Source organism: Microcebus murinus, chromosome 8 (assembly GCF_040939455.1).
Source record: "Microcebus murinus isolate Inina chromosome 8, M.murinus_Inina_mat1.0, whole genome shotgun sequence".
In the NCBI taxonomy this organism is placed as follows: Eukaryota; Metazoa; Chordata; class Mammalia; order Primates; family Cheirogaleidae; genus Microcebus; species Microcebus murinus.
The window spans coordinates 45,438,974-45,456,802 of NC_134111.1; the positions used below are offsets into that span (position 1 = coordinate 45,438,974).

At 31.9% G+C, this 17,829-nt stretch overlaps 1 protein-coding gene across 8 annotated transcripts in view; it reads right to left on the bottom strand.

Moving 5' to 3' along the window:
- The window catches only part of SCN1A (sodium voltage-gated channel alpha subunit 1), a 150,787-nt gene that overhangs the window by 4,663 nt on the left and 128,295 nt on the right, over positions 1 to 17,829 (bottom strand). For all 8 annotated transcript variants that reach the window (XM_076005619.1, XM_076005623.1, XM_076005621.1 and 5 more), the window contains 6 exons: positions 16,033 to 16,155; positions 8,563 to 8,844; positions 6,129 to 6,182; positions 4,469 to 4,606; positions 2,706 to 2,810; positions 526 to 796 (listed from right to left, as the gene is read on the bottom strand). In XM_076005619.1, the coding sequence (XP_075861734.1) occupies positions 526 to 796; positions 2,706 to 2,810; positions 4,469 to 4,606; positions 6,129 to 6,182; positions 8,563 to 8,844; positions 16,033 to 16,155 (973 nt within the window). The remainder of the gene's footprint in view (positions 1 to 525; positions 797 to 2,705; positions 2,811 to 4,468; positions 4,607 to 6,128; positions 6,183 to 8,562; positions 8,845 to 16,032; positions 16,156 to 17,829) is intronic.

Genomic DNA, 17,829 nt, shown 5'->3' on the forward strand with positions numbered 1-17,829 from the left:
CTTCTCCAACTTCACTGGAGCTTTAGTTGCATCTAGTGAGCATTTGTTAATGTTTGGTTCTCGTTTTTATTCTCTTTTTACTCTATGCTTTTCCTTCTTTTGTAACCAGCTTCTGCTACTATCAACATGCTGGTGATTCCATGTCTGTCTCTAATGCAATGTCTTTCCTGAGCAGCAGACTAGATTTCTAACCTTCTTCTCAACATAAAAATCTAGATATTGTATGGGTTCTTCATTCTCAACATAATGAACACCTTTTTATCTTAGTTAATAGCACAGTTCTAGTTCAAACAAATGAGGTTTCACTACATAAGATAGTTAGTGTCTAAAATGGATAGAACAGGATACAATACTGATATATAGTAGGAGCCTCATTTCATAAGAAAAACAAACACACCTGGATAAATGCATCAAAATATTCATAGTGGTTATCTCTAAACGCTGGGATGACCTCTGATCTAAACTTGAGGCTTCCAACTTTCATGTTTATTGAGCTGAATTTAAAAGATTTTAAATATTTCTTACCTACAATGGAGAGAATGACAACCACAAAATCAAAAATATTCCAGCCAATGGTAAAATAATAATGGCGAAGGGAGATGAGCTTCAGCACACACTCTCCGGTGAACAGCACAATGAACACCAGATTGATGCGTGCTAAAATGCTAGTCACATGTTCACTCTGGTCATCTGTTTCCACCATCATTGTGACCATGTTAAGACAGATGAGAATCATGATGCTTATGTCAAAAACTTGTCTGGTTACAAAATCAAAGACCATTCCTTGAAATTTGTTCTGTAAAGAAACAGAAATGCTTTTAGCAACAAAGGAGTTTTCTCGTGTACATTAGCACCTACATAAGTACTTCCTGCATTAATTGACTTTCTAGTTTTGTACATAGTAGCCATTGGCCCTGACTTTTGTAAGAATGCTTTATAGTACATTAGTTTTTAAAATTTAGGAATCTAAATGGTTATTTACCAATATGTACTCCTCAGCATAACAATCCCTTGTCCAAAGAGGGTTTCTGCTTAAAAAAAACACTGCATACATTCTACTCAGAGATAAGCAATGCACATCAACATTTTAAAATTATGAGAAAAACCCTGTTTCATTTTTTTTTTACTAGACTTTCTCATGATCAGTTGGATTATGCAGCCATTTAAAAATATAGTGTCTGTTAACATATCATTTGTTTTATTTTCAAAGAATTGTTAAGGGAATTTGGGATTTCTGGGACACATCCTTTAACATTATGCATTTATTTATTTATTTTAATTTTTTTATTTTTATTTATTATGAGTACATAAGAGTTGTATATATTTATAGGGTGCATGATACAAGCATACAATGTGAATTAATCAAATCAGGATAATCGGGTTATCCATCACCTCAGGTACTTATTATTAAAATATTTCTTTGTGTTAGGGACATTCCAATTCCCACTCTTTTGGTTATTCTAAAGTATATCCTAACTTACTTTGGATTACAGTTACTTTGTTGCGTTATCAAATATTGTTCATTCTAACTATATTTTTGTACCCATTAACCATCCCCAGGTTATCCTCCCTTCCTGCTACCCTACCAGCCTCTGGTAACCATCATTTTATCCTCTGTCTCCATGTGCTCAATTACTTTAATATTTAGCTCCCACATTTGAGTGAGAACAATATTACACATTTAAATCCCACATTTGCCAATACTGACGTTCTTCTATAAAATAGCTTTTACTGACATGATCAGACAAAGAATGCTGAAACTCCACAAGGATAATCAGCTCAGGATATCATTCCTTATTTTTTGATATCAACAAATTCATGTCCTTTGTCATTGATCTGTGATTCTGCTCACCAGTTTTGCCAGTGTCAGTCACTGCAGGCTTCCGCAGGATTATTTTTTTGGGGCAGTGAGGAATTCTATTTGCAGTACTAAGTTTTAACAGAGGAAAGTATATATTTGTTATCATTCACTGAAGGGCAATATTTAGCTAGCACTGGGGGGAATATGAATGTTCACTAGTATTTTGTTCCTTGATGAACTCTAAGAATTATTTTAACCTCACAGATCATTATCATAAAAATCATTACAGTATGGAATAATACCTTCCCATTTTCACAGAAGTTAATTTGGTTCACCATGGGAATAGGAGAATTGTTATTTATCATCATGAATTGTAATTATTGACCCTGACAACTATAGACCTTAGTAACTTCAAACTTTATAGTCATATATATGAATAGTAAATGCTGGAATTATTTTCTCTTCCAAAACACTCAGTACCTCTACTAAAAAATGAAATAGAAGTAAGGTGTTATTTCACTCAACACTTCATGAATGTATCAATCTAGTAGAAAACTGAGTATATTTTAGCCACATCTAAAGATTTACTCTCTTCCCTGATATTACTTAGCAACCATTCTTGAATCATACGATCAACTCTCTCCTGTGCATGTCAATTTGTGTCCTTTGGCCAATTAGCTTGGATTCTAGTCATCTCGTTCTAAATCCCTTAAAGACAGGGTGCATTTTCTGTTTCTTGTTGTTCTTTTTTAATTTTTTACCATTACCATAAAAGGTAAATAACACTCTAAAAGCGGAAGAAATGTTTGCTACTGAAAATGTTAGTTACTTTCTCTTCGGTAAGAAAACCCATGCAAGTTTTTGGTTTTGTATATTTTCTCCCATATTATTTGGTATTTCTTACTCCTGGTCGAGGTATAGGCTTTTGTGGCTTTTTCGATCCTAATTTTTTCATTGCATTATAGTATTTCTTCTGTTCTTCTGTCATAAAGATGTCTTGACCTCCAAAGTATAGAAAAGAAAAATCAAACTGGTTAAAACTGTGTTCCTTTGACATAATTGTTCAATGTTAAACTTAAAATAAGAAAAGGATGGTTAAAAAAGAAAATGTAATATTCAACCAATTAGTATAATTATACCTGGGACTTTAAATTTGAAAAAATTAAAGTCCTTTTTAGGTACCATAATTCTTATTTAATTCTTATAATCATTCAAAATTGACTTTATTATTATTATATTATCTTATAAGGAAAAAAACCCAGAAACTCTGAGAAAATATTTTTAACAAAATCATACACTTAGTGAGTGGTAAAATTTAGTTCATGGAGATACTATGATAAATACCTGGTTCCTTACACTATCCATACTACCTTTCTGAAGCTAAAGGCAATGATTTTCTTATTTAAATGTAGCAAAGACTTAAAAAGTCTGTTTGAATTTACTCATAAAAAGCCATTTTAACTCTGTCAAGAATTGGAACAAAGGGGTGGGAAGAAAACTGGACTAGTTGGTAGGTGAGTTAGGGGATACCTCAGAGCTCATAGCACAAGTATGGGACAGGCCAGTAGGGACCAGGATTGGAACGCAGGCTGGAAAGTGACCGAAGTAGCCTGATACTGACTACAGAATACTCTTAGTAATATGAAAAAAGGGCATGGGGAAGGAATGTTCCGTAGTGAAAAAAAGCACTCATTATACAATAAGCAAACACAATGAGCACATGAGATTAAACGACAGTACATAAAGGAAGAGTTACAAATGGCTAAAAGGCACTTAACATGTTCAAATCTATGAGCCATAAAAGCCATAAAAATTAAAATAGAATACAGTTTTTATCTACCAAATATCAAGTATTAAAAAACCAGGAGAATGTTTGACGCCAGTGAGGGAGCAGTGGCATGGGTGCATTTTATACAGGGGAGTTGTAGGGAAAAAACAAGTTGACTTTGGGAAAAAGGTTTATGCCTGGGTTGTTCTCTAGTTTTTTTCTAATTATCTTCTTTTAAAAGACAGAGTACTATTCAGCTCTAAGAAACAATGGTGATATAGCACATCTTATATTTTCCTGGTTAGAGCTGGAACCCATACTACTAAGTGAAGTATCCCAAGAATGGAAAAACAAGCACCAGATATATTCTCCAGAAAACTGGTATTAACTGAGTAGCACCTAAGTGGACACATAGGTACTACAGTAATAGGGTATTGGGCAGGTGGGAGGGGGGAGGGGGGAGGGGGGTGGGTATATACATACATAATGAGTGAGATGTGCACCATCTGGGGGATGGTCATGATGGAGACTCAGACTTTTGGGGGGAGGGAGGGAAATGGGCATTTATTGAAACCTTAAAATCTGTACCCCCATAATATGCCAAAATAAAAAAAAAAAATTAAAAAAAAAAAAAAAAAGACAGAGCGAGTGGCTTCTTAATTTAAAAAAAGTGTGTGTGGGGGGAAAGTTTTGTGATCCTATGCACAAAGGAGTGGAACAGTTATTCTTAGCTTTTTACAGCCCGAAATGAGTAGTGGATGGTAGAGTCAGAGGAAGAAAAATAGGCTTTAATTATACTTCTCTTTGGTTTCTGAATTCAAGTATGCAATTGGCAGAGAAAACATTTTAGATAATAATTTTTCTATCTCAGAGGGAGAGAAAATATTAGTAATACTTATCTTCTTTTTTTGCTGGTTGAAATTATCTATGATGACACCAATAAACAGGTTCAAGGTGAAGAAGGACCCAAAGATGATGAAAATAACAAAGTAAAGATACATGTACAGACTTTCCTCATACTTAGGCTGAAGTTCCACCTACCAAAGGAGAATATTTTGTAAAATACTACAATACATGTTAATGCTGGAGATATCATTGGTACTTTTTCATGAGAATAGAAAATATTATTCTTAGTAATACTTCAGGTGTTTTCTGCATCAAGTATCTCTTTAAAAAATCTCTGAAATTATGTTGTTTTTCATGTGAAAAATATTATTATGACACTCCAGAATTTTTTTTAACTATAAATACAATTAAATATTTTTCTATTTGGACAGTAATGTGTTAAATTTGGCAAGTTTTTAAGGTACTGAATTTTAGTAACTTAAAAATTATTAGAAAAAAATTTTACTTCCATAAATATGTATTGAATATGCTTAAAAGCAATTATTCATGTAAACATGAATTAAGGTAGCAAATAAGAATTAAATTTTTCATTTAGATGTTTGGCATCATACTCTAATATTATAACAGTCATCGAATTTTTCAAATTGAGTAGACAATTGCACAGTCTATTTTATAAATCCTCAATTGATAATTTAATCCTTAGATTGTGCTTATAACACACAGGCATTGAGTTATCACATAACTTAATAAAGAGGTAAGAGAGTCACTGTAGATAGCTTCCTTACAGATTCATGTCCTGCTCAGGACAACAACGTTAAAAACCAACCAAATACACAAAACAAAATATAAGTAACAAAGTGAAATAAAATAACTGGAAGTTATCGGAAAGGTACTCAACATAAAACTGAAGCTATGGGAAATGTAATTCAAGAAAGATAAGACCAAACTCTATTAGGTCAGTTTAAAGATTACAGGGATGGGAGTTATTCTTTATGCTGATAGACTAAGCAGATTGGGCTTCAGAGTGGAAAGATGTAGGCTGATAGAAAATACTAAATTTTACAAAGTTTTGGAGAGCAAACTTGGAGTGAGCAAGAATTTCAGTTCCTATCATGAAGCATGAAAGAGGCTGAAATGAAATAAAGTAGGTCTTTACTTTGGTGTTATAAACTTACAGGAATCTGCTGGCCACAGAAGTGATAATAGCATTGCTAAAGGCTCCAGTAAATTTATGGATAAAACCATTCTTTTACACAAATTGAAATATGATTATTTGATAGAGATGATCACAGAAATCTAAGGCTGCCAGGACAATATCTGTAACTTTTCATGCTAATATGGAGGGTAACTATATATTTCAACTACCGATGGAACTTACATATTTCTTCACATGTGCTCCCGCACACAAAAATCACTATTTATTATATAATTTGTAGATAAAAAGGAAGCAAAATAAAAAATATTTAAAAGAAGGATAGTTACTGAACAAATGAATTTGTGTTATTTTTGTCTGATTTTCCAAATAATTCATGTTTTATCTTAGTAAGATCTTTCTGATAAACATTGCTATACTGGCATATTAACCTGTCATACTTTTTTCTAAATATATTTAGTCAACATAGAATCATTTCATTTGGCTGCTGACACTTTGTTGAATTAATTTAACCACCTAATCAATGTTATAAAAACATTTAGAATATAAGGAATACTTACATTTCTGGAATCAACTGCTGCGTACATTATATCCATCCATCCCTTAAATGTGGCCTATTAAAAAGGACATGCATGTTTTACTTCAGAGTAAAAATAATTCAGACTTGACGTTTAATAAATTCCTTACTGGTATATTTTATAAAAAGGAATATTTTTGAAAGATATTTCAAAACAAATTGTACATGGATTTTAGATCAAGACAATATCTTAGTAATACGCTTCGTTTCTAGAATACATACTGAAAAAGTGGTCATTTGATATATCCTCCCACTTAATAACAAGCTGATAGTACTTTTCAAGTCTTTAAAGTTAATGGAATAATGCAAATTAAAGTGCTACTAAGCTTTGGTAGAACACTTTTAGATAGTCTTACAAATTCCAACATATTTGGCAATATCTCTAGCAGCTGAATAATTGCAACTTTGGTTTGAGCATCATCTGCGGAAATCTATCTAGAAGGTGATTCAAGTGACTGAAAATCTGAGATTTCTCTTGAGTGTACAATCTAAGGATCATACAGGCATATATAAAAGCAGAGTTGCAACTAACTATCCTTTTAAGAATTTTGAAGCAAAACACTACACTATACTCCACTTTCTTCTCTGTAATTATTGAAGAGAATGAGTTAATATGAGTCAGAAAAGTGAAAATACAGTACAGTAGACACTTGACATTCACAGGTTGAAGGATATCAGGTCTGATAATTTATAGTGATTTTCTATTTGTCCTAGGGCATGAATTTTGAGCACTGTGGGCTTGAGAGGATTATTCCCTAACTATCCAGGGAGGCTAGTAAGGCTTTTGGCATCTATATCATAGCATGTCTTTGTTTCTATAACACTAACACTTGTGAAGTGGTGGATTTCATGAGAAGGTCAAGTAAGGGTGTATGTGATGGCAATGAAAAGAAAGTAATGATTCTTAGTTAGAAAATGCAAGGGTTTTGTACATCAAAGAAAAATGTTGAATATGTCAATGGCTTAGGTCAATCATAGGATAAGTCCATCATACACTTAGTACAGAAACAGAGAAATGTGATTAAAAGAATCATTTCAATAAACTACTAATCATCAGAGAGGTGATTTTGCAAAAAGCCAAATGTGAAGCAGTATTTTAGAGGCCTTTTTTTTTTTTTGTAGCAGAATTTATTTAATGGCTTGGTGCAGGACCCTTCACTCTATAATTTCAGAATCACTTAGCATTTTAAAAGGATTGTTTAATATTTTAAATGATCCTTTCCTTGATTTTATGGACGAAGTGATATACTTGAGTGACACTTACAAGTGTGGTTATTAGTGAAAGGATTAGAACGAATGCCCGAGGAAATATCATCATGTGTCTACTATAATATTTAAAGAAATCATTCTGGCCAGATTATTTAAGTCTCTATTTTGACACTCAGAATAGGTCAGAAATGTCCAGAAGAGAAATTAAAATTTCCAATATAAAGGTGGGAAGAATTTGTATAGATAGCTTTGAAAGAGCTGCAAGAGTGTTTTGATCAGAATGGGTTTATTTGCTTAGTTTCCTGGTTGAATAATTAAAAATATAACCTAGTGAACAGAAATAGATTTCTGCCCTAAAGATTATGTGGAATCACAAGAGAAGAAATTACATAGCTTTCTTTTTAAAGCTAAGTTTTTGGTGGCCAAAACAGAGCAGTATTTTTTTCAAATAATCTGACTCTATTTTCTTCATGGCTTTGTTATGATACTGCTGCAGCTAAACACAAAATCGAATGAAAATGTTGGAGTTATCATATTTTGTATTTTTAAAAAATTATGAATGATTTTTCTTAGAGACCTAGTAATGAAAAAAATTAATATTTAGGATAAAATATACTTAAATAATGGGCTGAAGGGTCATTTATGGTGACACAACCCCTGTTTATGTTTTGTTTCTGTGTCCAGGTGCATCCAGGTGTTACTTCCATTTCACTATAAGGACTGAATACTAAAACCAAAATGTCATTCCCCAAACTTCAATCAAATGATATAACTCAGCAGCAGTTAATCTCTACCAATTAGTTACAATCCAATTATTTAATAGATGCGTTTTAAGTGTGTGTGTTTTGGAGAGTGATCTAGCAGTGAAACAAGCTTTCCAATTTCAATAGAAAAAATAGCAAAGCTATTGATTTATTATCAACTTGTTCATATAGAAAAATAGAGCAATATATATATATATAAGAAAATTAGGAAAAAAAAAAAGACCTTTGGAAAGAACTGGAATATCTATCCACTATTGACTATGTCTGCACTGCTTACATGTAATACAGTTTCTACCTATCTGGGCTCATAAACTTGTACTAATAAATCAAAATTTAAAAAAAGAAATATAAACTTTCTTCTTACTAACTAAATAATAGATGATTTCATTACTTTGTTATTATCCAAACAATTAAAAAAATTCAGAGAAAATAGTGTTCACTTACAACTTGAAGCAAAGAGAGATACCCAAATCCTACATTATCAAAGTTTACTTTCACATTTTTCCATCGGGCAGTCTCATTTCTTTCTATTAGTTTTAGGCAATCAGTATGATTATTCACTTCGTTGATGTCAAACCTGTCACCAGTTGTGGTGTTAATACAGTGGTAGAATTTGCCAGCAAACAAATTTACGCCCATGATGCTGAAAATTAGCCAGAATATAAGACAAACCAGAAGCACATTCATAATAGATGGAATTGCTCCTAAAAGGGCATTCACAACCACCTAATATACAAATGGAAAAAAAGAGGTGTCAGAATTCTTATGTTAAAAAAGAAAAGACATTCCCCTAGTAATCTTTGGTCTCTCTATTTTTTTTTTTGTATCAAGACTATTTATTCTAGAATATTTCAAAGCAAGTAAACAAATCTTAAAATAAAATTTATTTTTTTCTTAAACCATACATTTAGGAAAACAAATATGGGCAATATAACAAATAAATGAAAAGAAGTTTTTTAAAAATGGAGGGAGAAGTACTCAGGGTTAAAGGAAAAGCAAAAATCAGAGAAACTTGCTGCCATATGAAGTCAGAATACGTGTTGTTTATCAGAAGAAAAGTAGGAAATCCTATGCAGAAGATTAACTTATTTTAAAAAGGCAGTATATTAAAGAACAAAATTAAAACATTGGACCTGAGCTCATTTGACCAATATAGTTTTAAAATAAACAAAAATTCAGATGTATAAATATAAAAATACTATTAAATACCTAATATAATTTTCTCCTTAATTATTCATGCATTGCTATGACTAATAATTTTTGCATAAGAAGCAAGACAATTTGCATTATGTATTTCATTAGATCATCACATCATTTATTTCAAGCTCCAGTCATGTCAGTTGTTTCATTTACTGAGTTTAATTCAATAAACTTACTTTAAATGAAACATGATAGGAATCAGTTTCTTAGGAAAATAAGAAAAGGAGAGATGCCATACATAGTCCTCAAATCTGATGTGATCACATGAAGTTCTGTGCACAATTATTATCTACATTTTTTCTATGGAAGTATGTTTTTCCCCCTCTTATCTTTAATCTGGACCACAAATTAAGAAGCTAAATTTTCATTCATGGCAACACTGTAGGGATGACTGTCCTTATTTCCTCCTCCATAGATCCCATTGGAGCCGCACATGAGCAGCTAAGAGGGAAGGTGAAGACAGGCTCTAAAATGCTCACAAATGGCAGATGCCTCAAACTTGAACATTAATAGCTAAATTTAATTCTACTTATGTACCTCTATTATTCTTATCAATCTGATCCAAGGTAAACAACAGGCATCAAAATATCTTCAATCTGCCTTTTGATAGAGTATCTTTAGAGCAAAGTATTTTGATTGCCTGTCTGAAAAAAAAAATACATGAACCAATTTCTTATATTTCTGAGCCCTGCTTAAAGTCTATAAAGAACTCTAGGTCTTTTGTAAAACAGTGTGATAAACCAGCCAAAGGAAATAATAATACCAGTAATGACAAAGGTGGAGAAATAAAGATGAAAAAATGAATTCAGGTTGAGTTATCTAGGCAGAACCCAGTCATGTGGCCCATGCAGCTTACCAAGCTGACACATGGCACCTTACTCATCTCATGTGACTGTCTGCATTAATGCAATTGACTTAATAAACCCTTATTTTATACTTTATTTTAAATGTGCAGATACAATTAGATTTCTTTCGGATTAGAGATTTGAAAACCGAAATCAACTTAACTATTCATTTCCCTCCTTTTCCAAATATTTTGTCTACCATCCAGATTAAAATACTATTTCTACTGTGTACACACAGAGTACATATTAAAATGTGTATTTTACCTTCAACACCCAATTTAGAGTATGAACAGAACACTGATTACCTGTATCTATTTCTCGAATTTCTTTTCACATCGATCTGTAGGTCTCACACTTTTTTCTTCAAAACGTTTCTCACCTTTGTCATTTCTTTTCCATTGTCACAGTCACCATCCTAGTTCAGCCCTCTGTTACTTCACACCTGCATTCTTGTCAAGGTCTCCTAACTTTCTCCTTCCTTTAAGCCATGTAAGATGAATTAATCTTGCCCAAGTCTCACTTTAAAGTTATTTATTGGCCTCCCAGTGACTACCAAGTACATTTTTTTACCTTAATATTCACATCAATCATCAATCTACATTTCTAGTTCTAACTTCCCTGGCTGCCTACATTTCATGCCACAACAACTAATATAATTACCACTTGGTAGTATAATTGCCAAATAATTGAGCTGCCATTTCCTTTGAAATTCCTTCTCTAATATCGCCTCTTTTGAGGGCTTTAGCTCCAATAGCTCTTCTTTCAGAGAGCCCAACATCAAGTTTAGCCTCCTAAATAAAGATGAGTGTTTTCTCTTTTGAGTGTAAGAATCAGAATTCTAGTGCTGGACAGAACTTTAGAGATAATTTAATATCATGTTCTCATTCGGCAAATGAGAAAAATGAGGTTAAAATGGGTAAAGTTCAGAAAATAGATGAGGAGTAGCATCCAAACTATCTCATTAGTTCTGCTTAGAGTTGCTCCCACTTATCTGGTACCTGTATTGATCTGTATTAAAGTTAATTATATTCCTGTAATCCTGATAGATTTTTTTAAAAAAAATTAAGATGCAAAAATATATTTGTGAATCCTCCAAGGCTTTGGGTGACTTGAATATAGGAATATAACAGACAGCTTTGAATATAGGAATACAAAAATGCTTGAATGAAAGAATGAATGGATGAAGTAAAGGTTAGTTTAGCACTTATTGATCAAGACATGAATTTTAAATGTTATTTCTAGATATGAGATGAAAATAACTACAGAAATGAGTGCAAGAAAAAGTCTGTGGTTAGGTTGTAAGTTTGAGAGGTTTACTTTAAAACTGGGGATTGGTTTTGTGTTAAAACTAACTCTGACAGTGGAATTCCCAACGTAAAGATGTGCTCTGGAGCAGTGCAGCTCAGGATATGATTTGCAAAGTTGGCATATGTTTGACTCAGAGAAATGTTTTATTTTTACTAAGAGAAAATAATTAGAAAACATTTCGCATAGTATTGGGGAATTCACTATACAAGGTGCATTCATATTTAAGGTTTCATTAAATTAGACAATGAAGGATCCTAGAAAAGATTGTCTTTTCCCAAGAGCCCCAAGCCATTCCCTGGTTCAGCAGAGAGGGAGATGTATTAACTTTTTTCAGTTTCAGTCTCTAAGGAACTGCAGTAATTGATTCCCATGAGGGAACTGCAGTAATTGGTTCCCACGTCAGGAAGGAACAATTGGTCTGAATAAATTGGAAAGAACAGAATGAGGTTTCAAGCTGCATGAAAGGACATGTCTAAGAAAGTAACTATCTTAATGAATTAATACTATACTAGGGTTGATTCTTCTCACAAACTTTTTTCAAAACATCATCAAATAAAATTTCTCTATCTCGCTCAACTAGTTCTTATAGAAACTCTTTCTATTTCTGGTTCATTATCTGCATTTTTAAAATAAATCAACACTAAATGAGGGATTGATAATTAAATATGCAAATTAGTGTTAGAAATTTTGATACATACTCTTGTCTGAATGAGTTGTCTTTGAACTTCAAACCAATATTACGCATGCATTCTAATGCTTCTCTAATTAAAATAGAGAAAAGCTGTAGGAATAAAAATCAAACGTAGGCAAAGTAGAAATCATACATTTTTTGAGTATGAAGAACAGTAATAGAATCTCTTAAAAAAATCTAACAATTATTTTGTGTTGTAGGTTTTAATTAAGGCAATTGTTTTTGGAAGCTATGATGTCAATTAATCCAGACAAAAGTCCTAACTTTTTCTCTCCGTATAAAATCTCTTGGCTGGGCACGGTGGCTTATGCCTATAGTCCCAGCTACTTGAGAGCGTGAGATGGAAGGATTGCTTGAGCTCAGGAGTTTGAAGGTGCAGTGACCTATGATCACACCAATGCAGTCTAGCCTGGGCGACACAGTAAGACTGCCTAAAAAAAAATTAATCAATTAAATTAAAAAATTAAAACTCTCATTCTTGTACTATATGCTTAAATCTCAAGAATACATGAAATGTAGATTCATTTTTATGTATGTTTTCACTGTGATATCCCCTAAGAATCTAGGAATTTAGTTGGGAGTGACTCATTCTAAGAAGTAAGCTTACACATTAAATTCTCTCTTAATACTCATGATGAGATGTTTTTGTTTTATTTTTAGGTGAGTGTTCTATTCTGCATAATTCAAATAAATGGATTCTTTTATATTAACATTTTCCATTTAAAACACAAATCACAGGTGCTTATTCACTTCTTTCTTAATATATTTTTGCCTTGAAAATAACCCCTATGAACTTACACTTCATAAAAAATCAGAATGGTCACACCATCAACACCAATCTTATGAAACCTGGAATATTGTACCCTAGCATCTGCTTACACATGTCAACACCCGGCTGCTCGTGTCTAGCTGGCCATTTTCAGGACTCCGACCAATGTACTAAAGGGTGGGAATGCTATGCCTCAAATAGCATCATTGGCTTGACAAGTTAAAATTTTTTTCACACAATCATCCTACACAAGGGTCCCCCACCCATACTAATTGAATAACCTTCCCATAAATGGATAATTCAATATACACATAACTAAATCATATTCAATGAAATCTTAATAAAGATATCAACCATTGGGGTTAAAATCCACAGAGGGCAAATTCACAAAGGTATTTTTTTCAAAAGAAATTTAAGACAATGGAAAACAGGGGATCAGGATGTATATACTATTTTGTCCCTACTGTGGTGCCGCAGTCCCCTTCCCAAACCCTCCCTCACCCCACTATACATAAGTCACAGTGCAAGGATTAAAGGTAGCAAAAGGGGTAATACAGTACCCATAATAAAGGGCTGAGGGGAGGAACCAGCGCTCCACCCCATCCAAGTTGGAGCAAGATTATCCTATATAAAATAGAAATATATAATTTGTTATTAGTTATAAATCTGATATGACAGAACATTTGGTGTTACTTTTTGTATATGATGCTCTCTGTCTGTTTCCCTATCAATTAAGACTCGAGTTCTTTTGAAAAAGATGGTATTTAAGATTTCCTAGATTAGGAAATTAAAAATACAAATTTAAACAAAAATTTTATTTTACCCTAGATATTCATGACATTAGTTCACTCAGTTCAGTTTTACAAGTTGAAAAATTTGGACTGGAAATTTGAAATACAATAAGTATTTAAAAGCTGTCAGCCAGAAATGTGCATAAAACATGCAAAACACAAAGTGCAACGTGATGATAATTTATTTATTATTTTCTAACTTCTTCTCAAGCACTGTACAACATGCTTTAGTCAGTAACGTTGCATAAAAGCACATGCTTTGAAAAAGTGACAGAACAACAAAAATAAAATGAGTGCCTGAGTTATGCTTTGACATAGCTATTGCGATTTTATGCTACTAGGGAAAAGAATTATAAATGAGAGTTTCTGAATATGTTCAAATCTCACTTCCCAATCATCATCATCATTATTATCTCTGATCTCACCATCATTCATGATTATACTTTTACAAAGTAAAAAATTCCAAAACTAGAAATACAAAAAATAGAATCAATAAAAAAAGTTATTTTGACTCTATAATGCCAAATGTGTTGAAGAGCTTAGTCATTCTTGTGCTGTGTATATGCTGTCATTATGAGGAATGGAGTTGTCATATTGATAAATCTGACAACTTAAATAATTAGTTTCATAATCAATCAGTATCTATAAGAAGTTTATGTTTTTAAAATTCCAAATTTCAACTAACCTCTTCTTTTAACATAAAAACATCATTAATTAATAATTATAGATAAAGTCATTTAGTTAAAAATTAAAAGCAGACCTGCAAGACCAACTTGTTAGGAAAATAAAGTGTTACATAGGGGAATATATGACCATTTGACTCATGGATTTAATAAACTTCCAAAGAGTCAAATTGGAAATGTTTATAACAGCTTCAAATAGTTGGCATTGTTCAGATTTCAGAAGTTTTTTAATTGTATTATTTTAATTTCAGGTAACATGTTGTCAAGTAGAATGTATGAAAATGATATTTTTCTTCAGAGCTGAAACTGCCAGTCTGAAAAAAAAGAAAGTGACACGTTAATTAGAAAACAAACTTAGTTTTTACATAACCTGGAGAAAATTTCTGATAACATTCTGGTGAGCATGTGAGGATTTCTATGAGAAGTTAAAAAGGACTATTTATATCTCATTTGTTGAATTGTTTGTAATGAGAAAAAAGTTTTCATATATGATAGTGAAATTGAAGATAAGTCTTATGTTCTTAAAAAATGACATTTATAATAAATTTTAATTTAGAAGAGATATAAGACTGTAAACAAGCTACAAAATGCAAATGGAAGTGTACAATACTGTTTAGTTTCTATAAACATAACTGAACCCTAACTGGCAAAACAGCAATACTTTTTACTGGAATTACAATTCATTAGGTTTGTTTTGCTAAAAAAAATTTATTTTTAAAAAAAACAACAAATTTTTATATGGTACACCTTACATAAATTAATGCTTCTTGTTTTTCAAAAAAGCATAGAAAATAACAAGTCAAATGGCAAAATTTCTAATTTGTTAAGGATCATGGGGGATAGTTGATGTTCCCTTGAGTAATATAAAATTTTGTGGGACTCTGACAAATGAGATTTAACCTTAAGATTAATTTATGAATCACCTATGATAATGAGTCAAAAATTATATTTTCTGATCATTGTTATAAATGTTTTACTTTACTGTCATAAAAGTGTGGATTTATGTGTAATCTTTAAGTTAGTATTACTATTTATATAAATTAAGAAGATTAATACAGTTGTACATTGAGACTATATTAAACATAATTTTTAAAAAATTTTAAAATTCAGTCAATATTTAATATGTATCCTTAAATATATTCAAATGATGCAACCTTTGGCATTATACAGTCAAAAATTTTGACAACTCTTCATTTTTTTTGTTACACTCAGACTTAGGCACATGTGCGATGCATATTTTCTATAAAACTCATTAAGTACAGATAAGTCATTGCAAAGTACATGATATAGAGTTCACTTTAGTTTATTATTATTATATCATTACATATAGTACTTTAATAGTGCATCTACTTTTTTGTATACAGGTTTGTAAGGAAACTCCCAAGATGGATTAGGAAATAAAGTCATTTTAATGAGCACAGCAAATAAATGATATTATATCATTTTAAGAGAGGCCTAGTTCTCTTGCATATCACCTAGAAGTAAATATGCAACAGATTATAAGGTAAAGTAGCAATTTTGCAAGGATTTGCCATTCCTTTTGCATGCATGGGTTTTCCTTTTTCTAAATTTAATCTAATTTAATTCTGGCTATATGCAATACTTCAGATTCTTTCATTTTCCTTACCCTCATCCCCTCAAATCGAGATAAGGCTCTTAGAGGTCTCAGAGCTCTTAGTGTCCTGAGAGATTTGATGGCACCAAGTTCTGAGTAACCCAAGGCATTTGCTGTTAAACTGACCAATGAAACCTGCACACACAAAAATAATAATAATAAATAAATGGAACTGTTGTCATTCAATTAGTAGTTACTATATAATACAACATTTTTGCTTATAATTATTCACAAGAAGACTGTTTAGACATATTCAGTATACCTTTTAATAATTTAAAGACATTTTTCAGTTTGATGCAAATACAGTAGTTTGTAAGAGATTAATTGAAAGCTAGCTATTTTTTAATTTCAGCATACTATGGGGGTACCAATGTTTAGGTTACATATATTGCCTTTGCCCTACCCAAGTCAGAGCTTCAAGTGTGTCCATCCCCCAGACATGAGCACTGCACCCATTAGGTGTGACTATACCCATCCCTTCCTCCCCCTGCCCCAAATCCCTAAATACCATGTGATTTATTAATTGAACAATTAGTTAAAAAAATAAAAAATTAATGATATAAAAGAAGAAATCCAGGTAGAAGAAAATGCCATTAGTTATCCTTTTATTTTATTAAGTTGCTGCTGAATTTAGAAATTTGCTTATGCTAGTCATAAAATATAAAAACTGCTATTGTACCAAAAATGCAAGAAATTTTTACCCTGTGTTAGTATATTTAACTAATTATATTAATAGTCAATATCCTTAGCATTTAATGTGCTAAATTGGTTTCAAAAATCATTTTTTGTTTGCCTTGGTAATACCTTGTTTATGTTTTCACTTATTTAAAGTTTATTTTTATGTAAATAATTTAACTCAATAATTCTATCATAAAATTTCCTCAACATTTTTTAATAATAATTTACAGCTTCTGTCACAATATCTGGCCCTAAATGGGCAATCAATGAATATTTGTCAAATAATAAATCAGTGGATTTACTTTATTAGTATGAAATATCTGTAACTAAAAAAAAATCTTAGGTATCTAATTCTCTAAATAAAGAATTTATCAAAACTATGTATCTGGGCCAAACGTGGTGGCTCACGCCTGTAATCCTAGCTCTCTGGGAGGCCGAGGCGGGTGTATTGCTCAAGACCAGGAGTTCGAAACCAGCCTGAGCAAGAGCGAGACCCCGTCTCTAATAAAAAATAGAAAGAAATTAATTGGCCAACTAAAAATATATAGAAAAAATTAGCCGGGTATGGTGGTGCATGCCTGTAGTCCCAGCTACTTGGGAGGCTGAGGCAGAAGGATTGCTTGAGCCCAGGAGTTTAAGATTGCTGTGAGCTAGGCTGACGCCATGGCACTCTAGCCCAGGAAACAGAGTGAGACTCTGTCTCAAAAAAAAGAAAACAACAACAAAAAAACTATGTATCTAAGCAACATTCTATTGTTTTTGGTTGGAAAGTGGTTAGAGTCGGACAATTCCACATACATGTGACACTATTTTTGCAAAATTTTCTTTTTTAAATCTACTAAGTTGTATTATATTTAATGTACTTTTTATGATAATTGAGATGTGTTATAATTAGTCTTTTTAGAGTGTATCTTGATCATGAAATAATTAAAATAGAACATTGAAAATAAAGGTATTATTATTGAATAATTACAAAGTTTTCTGTGGAATTATTTTTCTAAAACATTTCAGAAATGATTATTAAAATCCAACTAATAATAATAAATAAAATCATCTTTCTTCTACCAGAAAGCTCAAACTTGTAACAAGCAAAATAGAGAAAAGCAAACCCAGGAAATTTCAAGAAGGTTA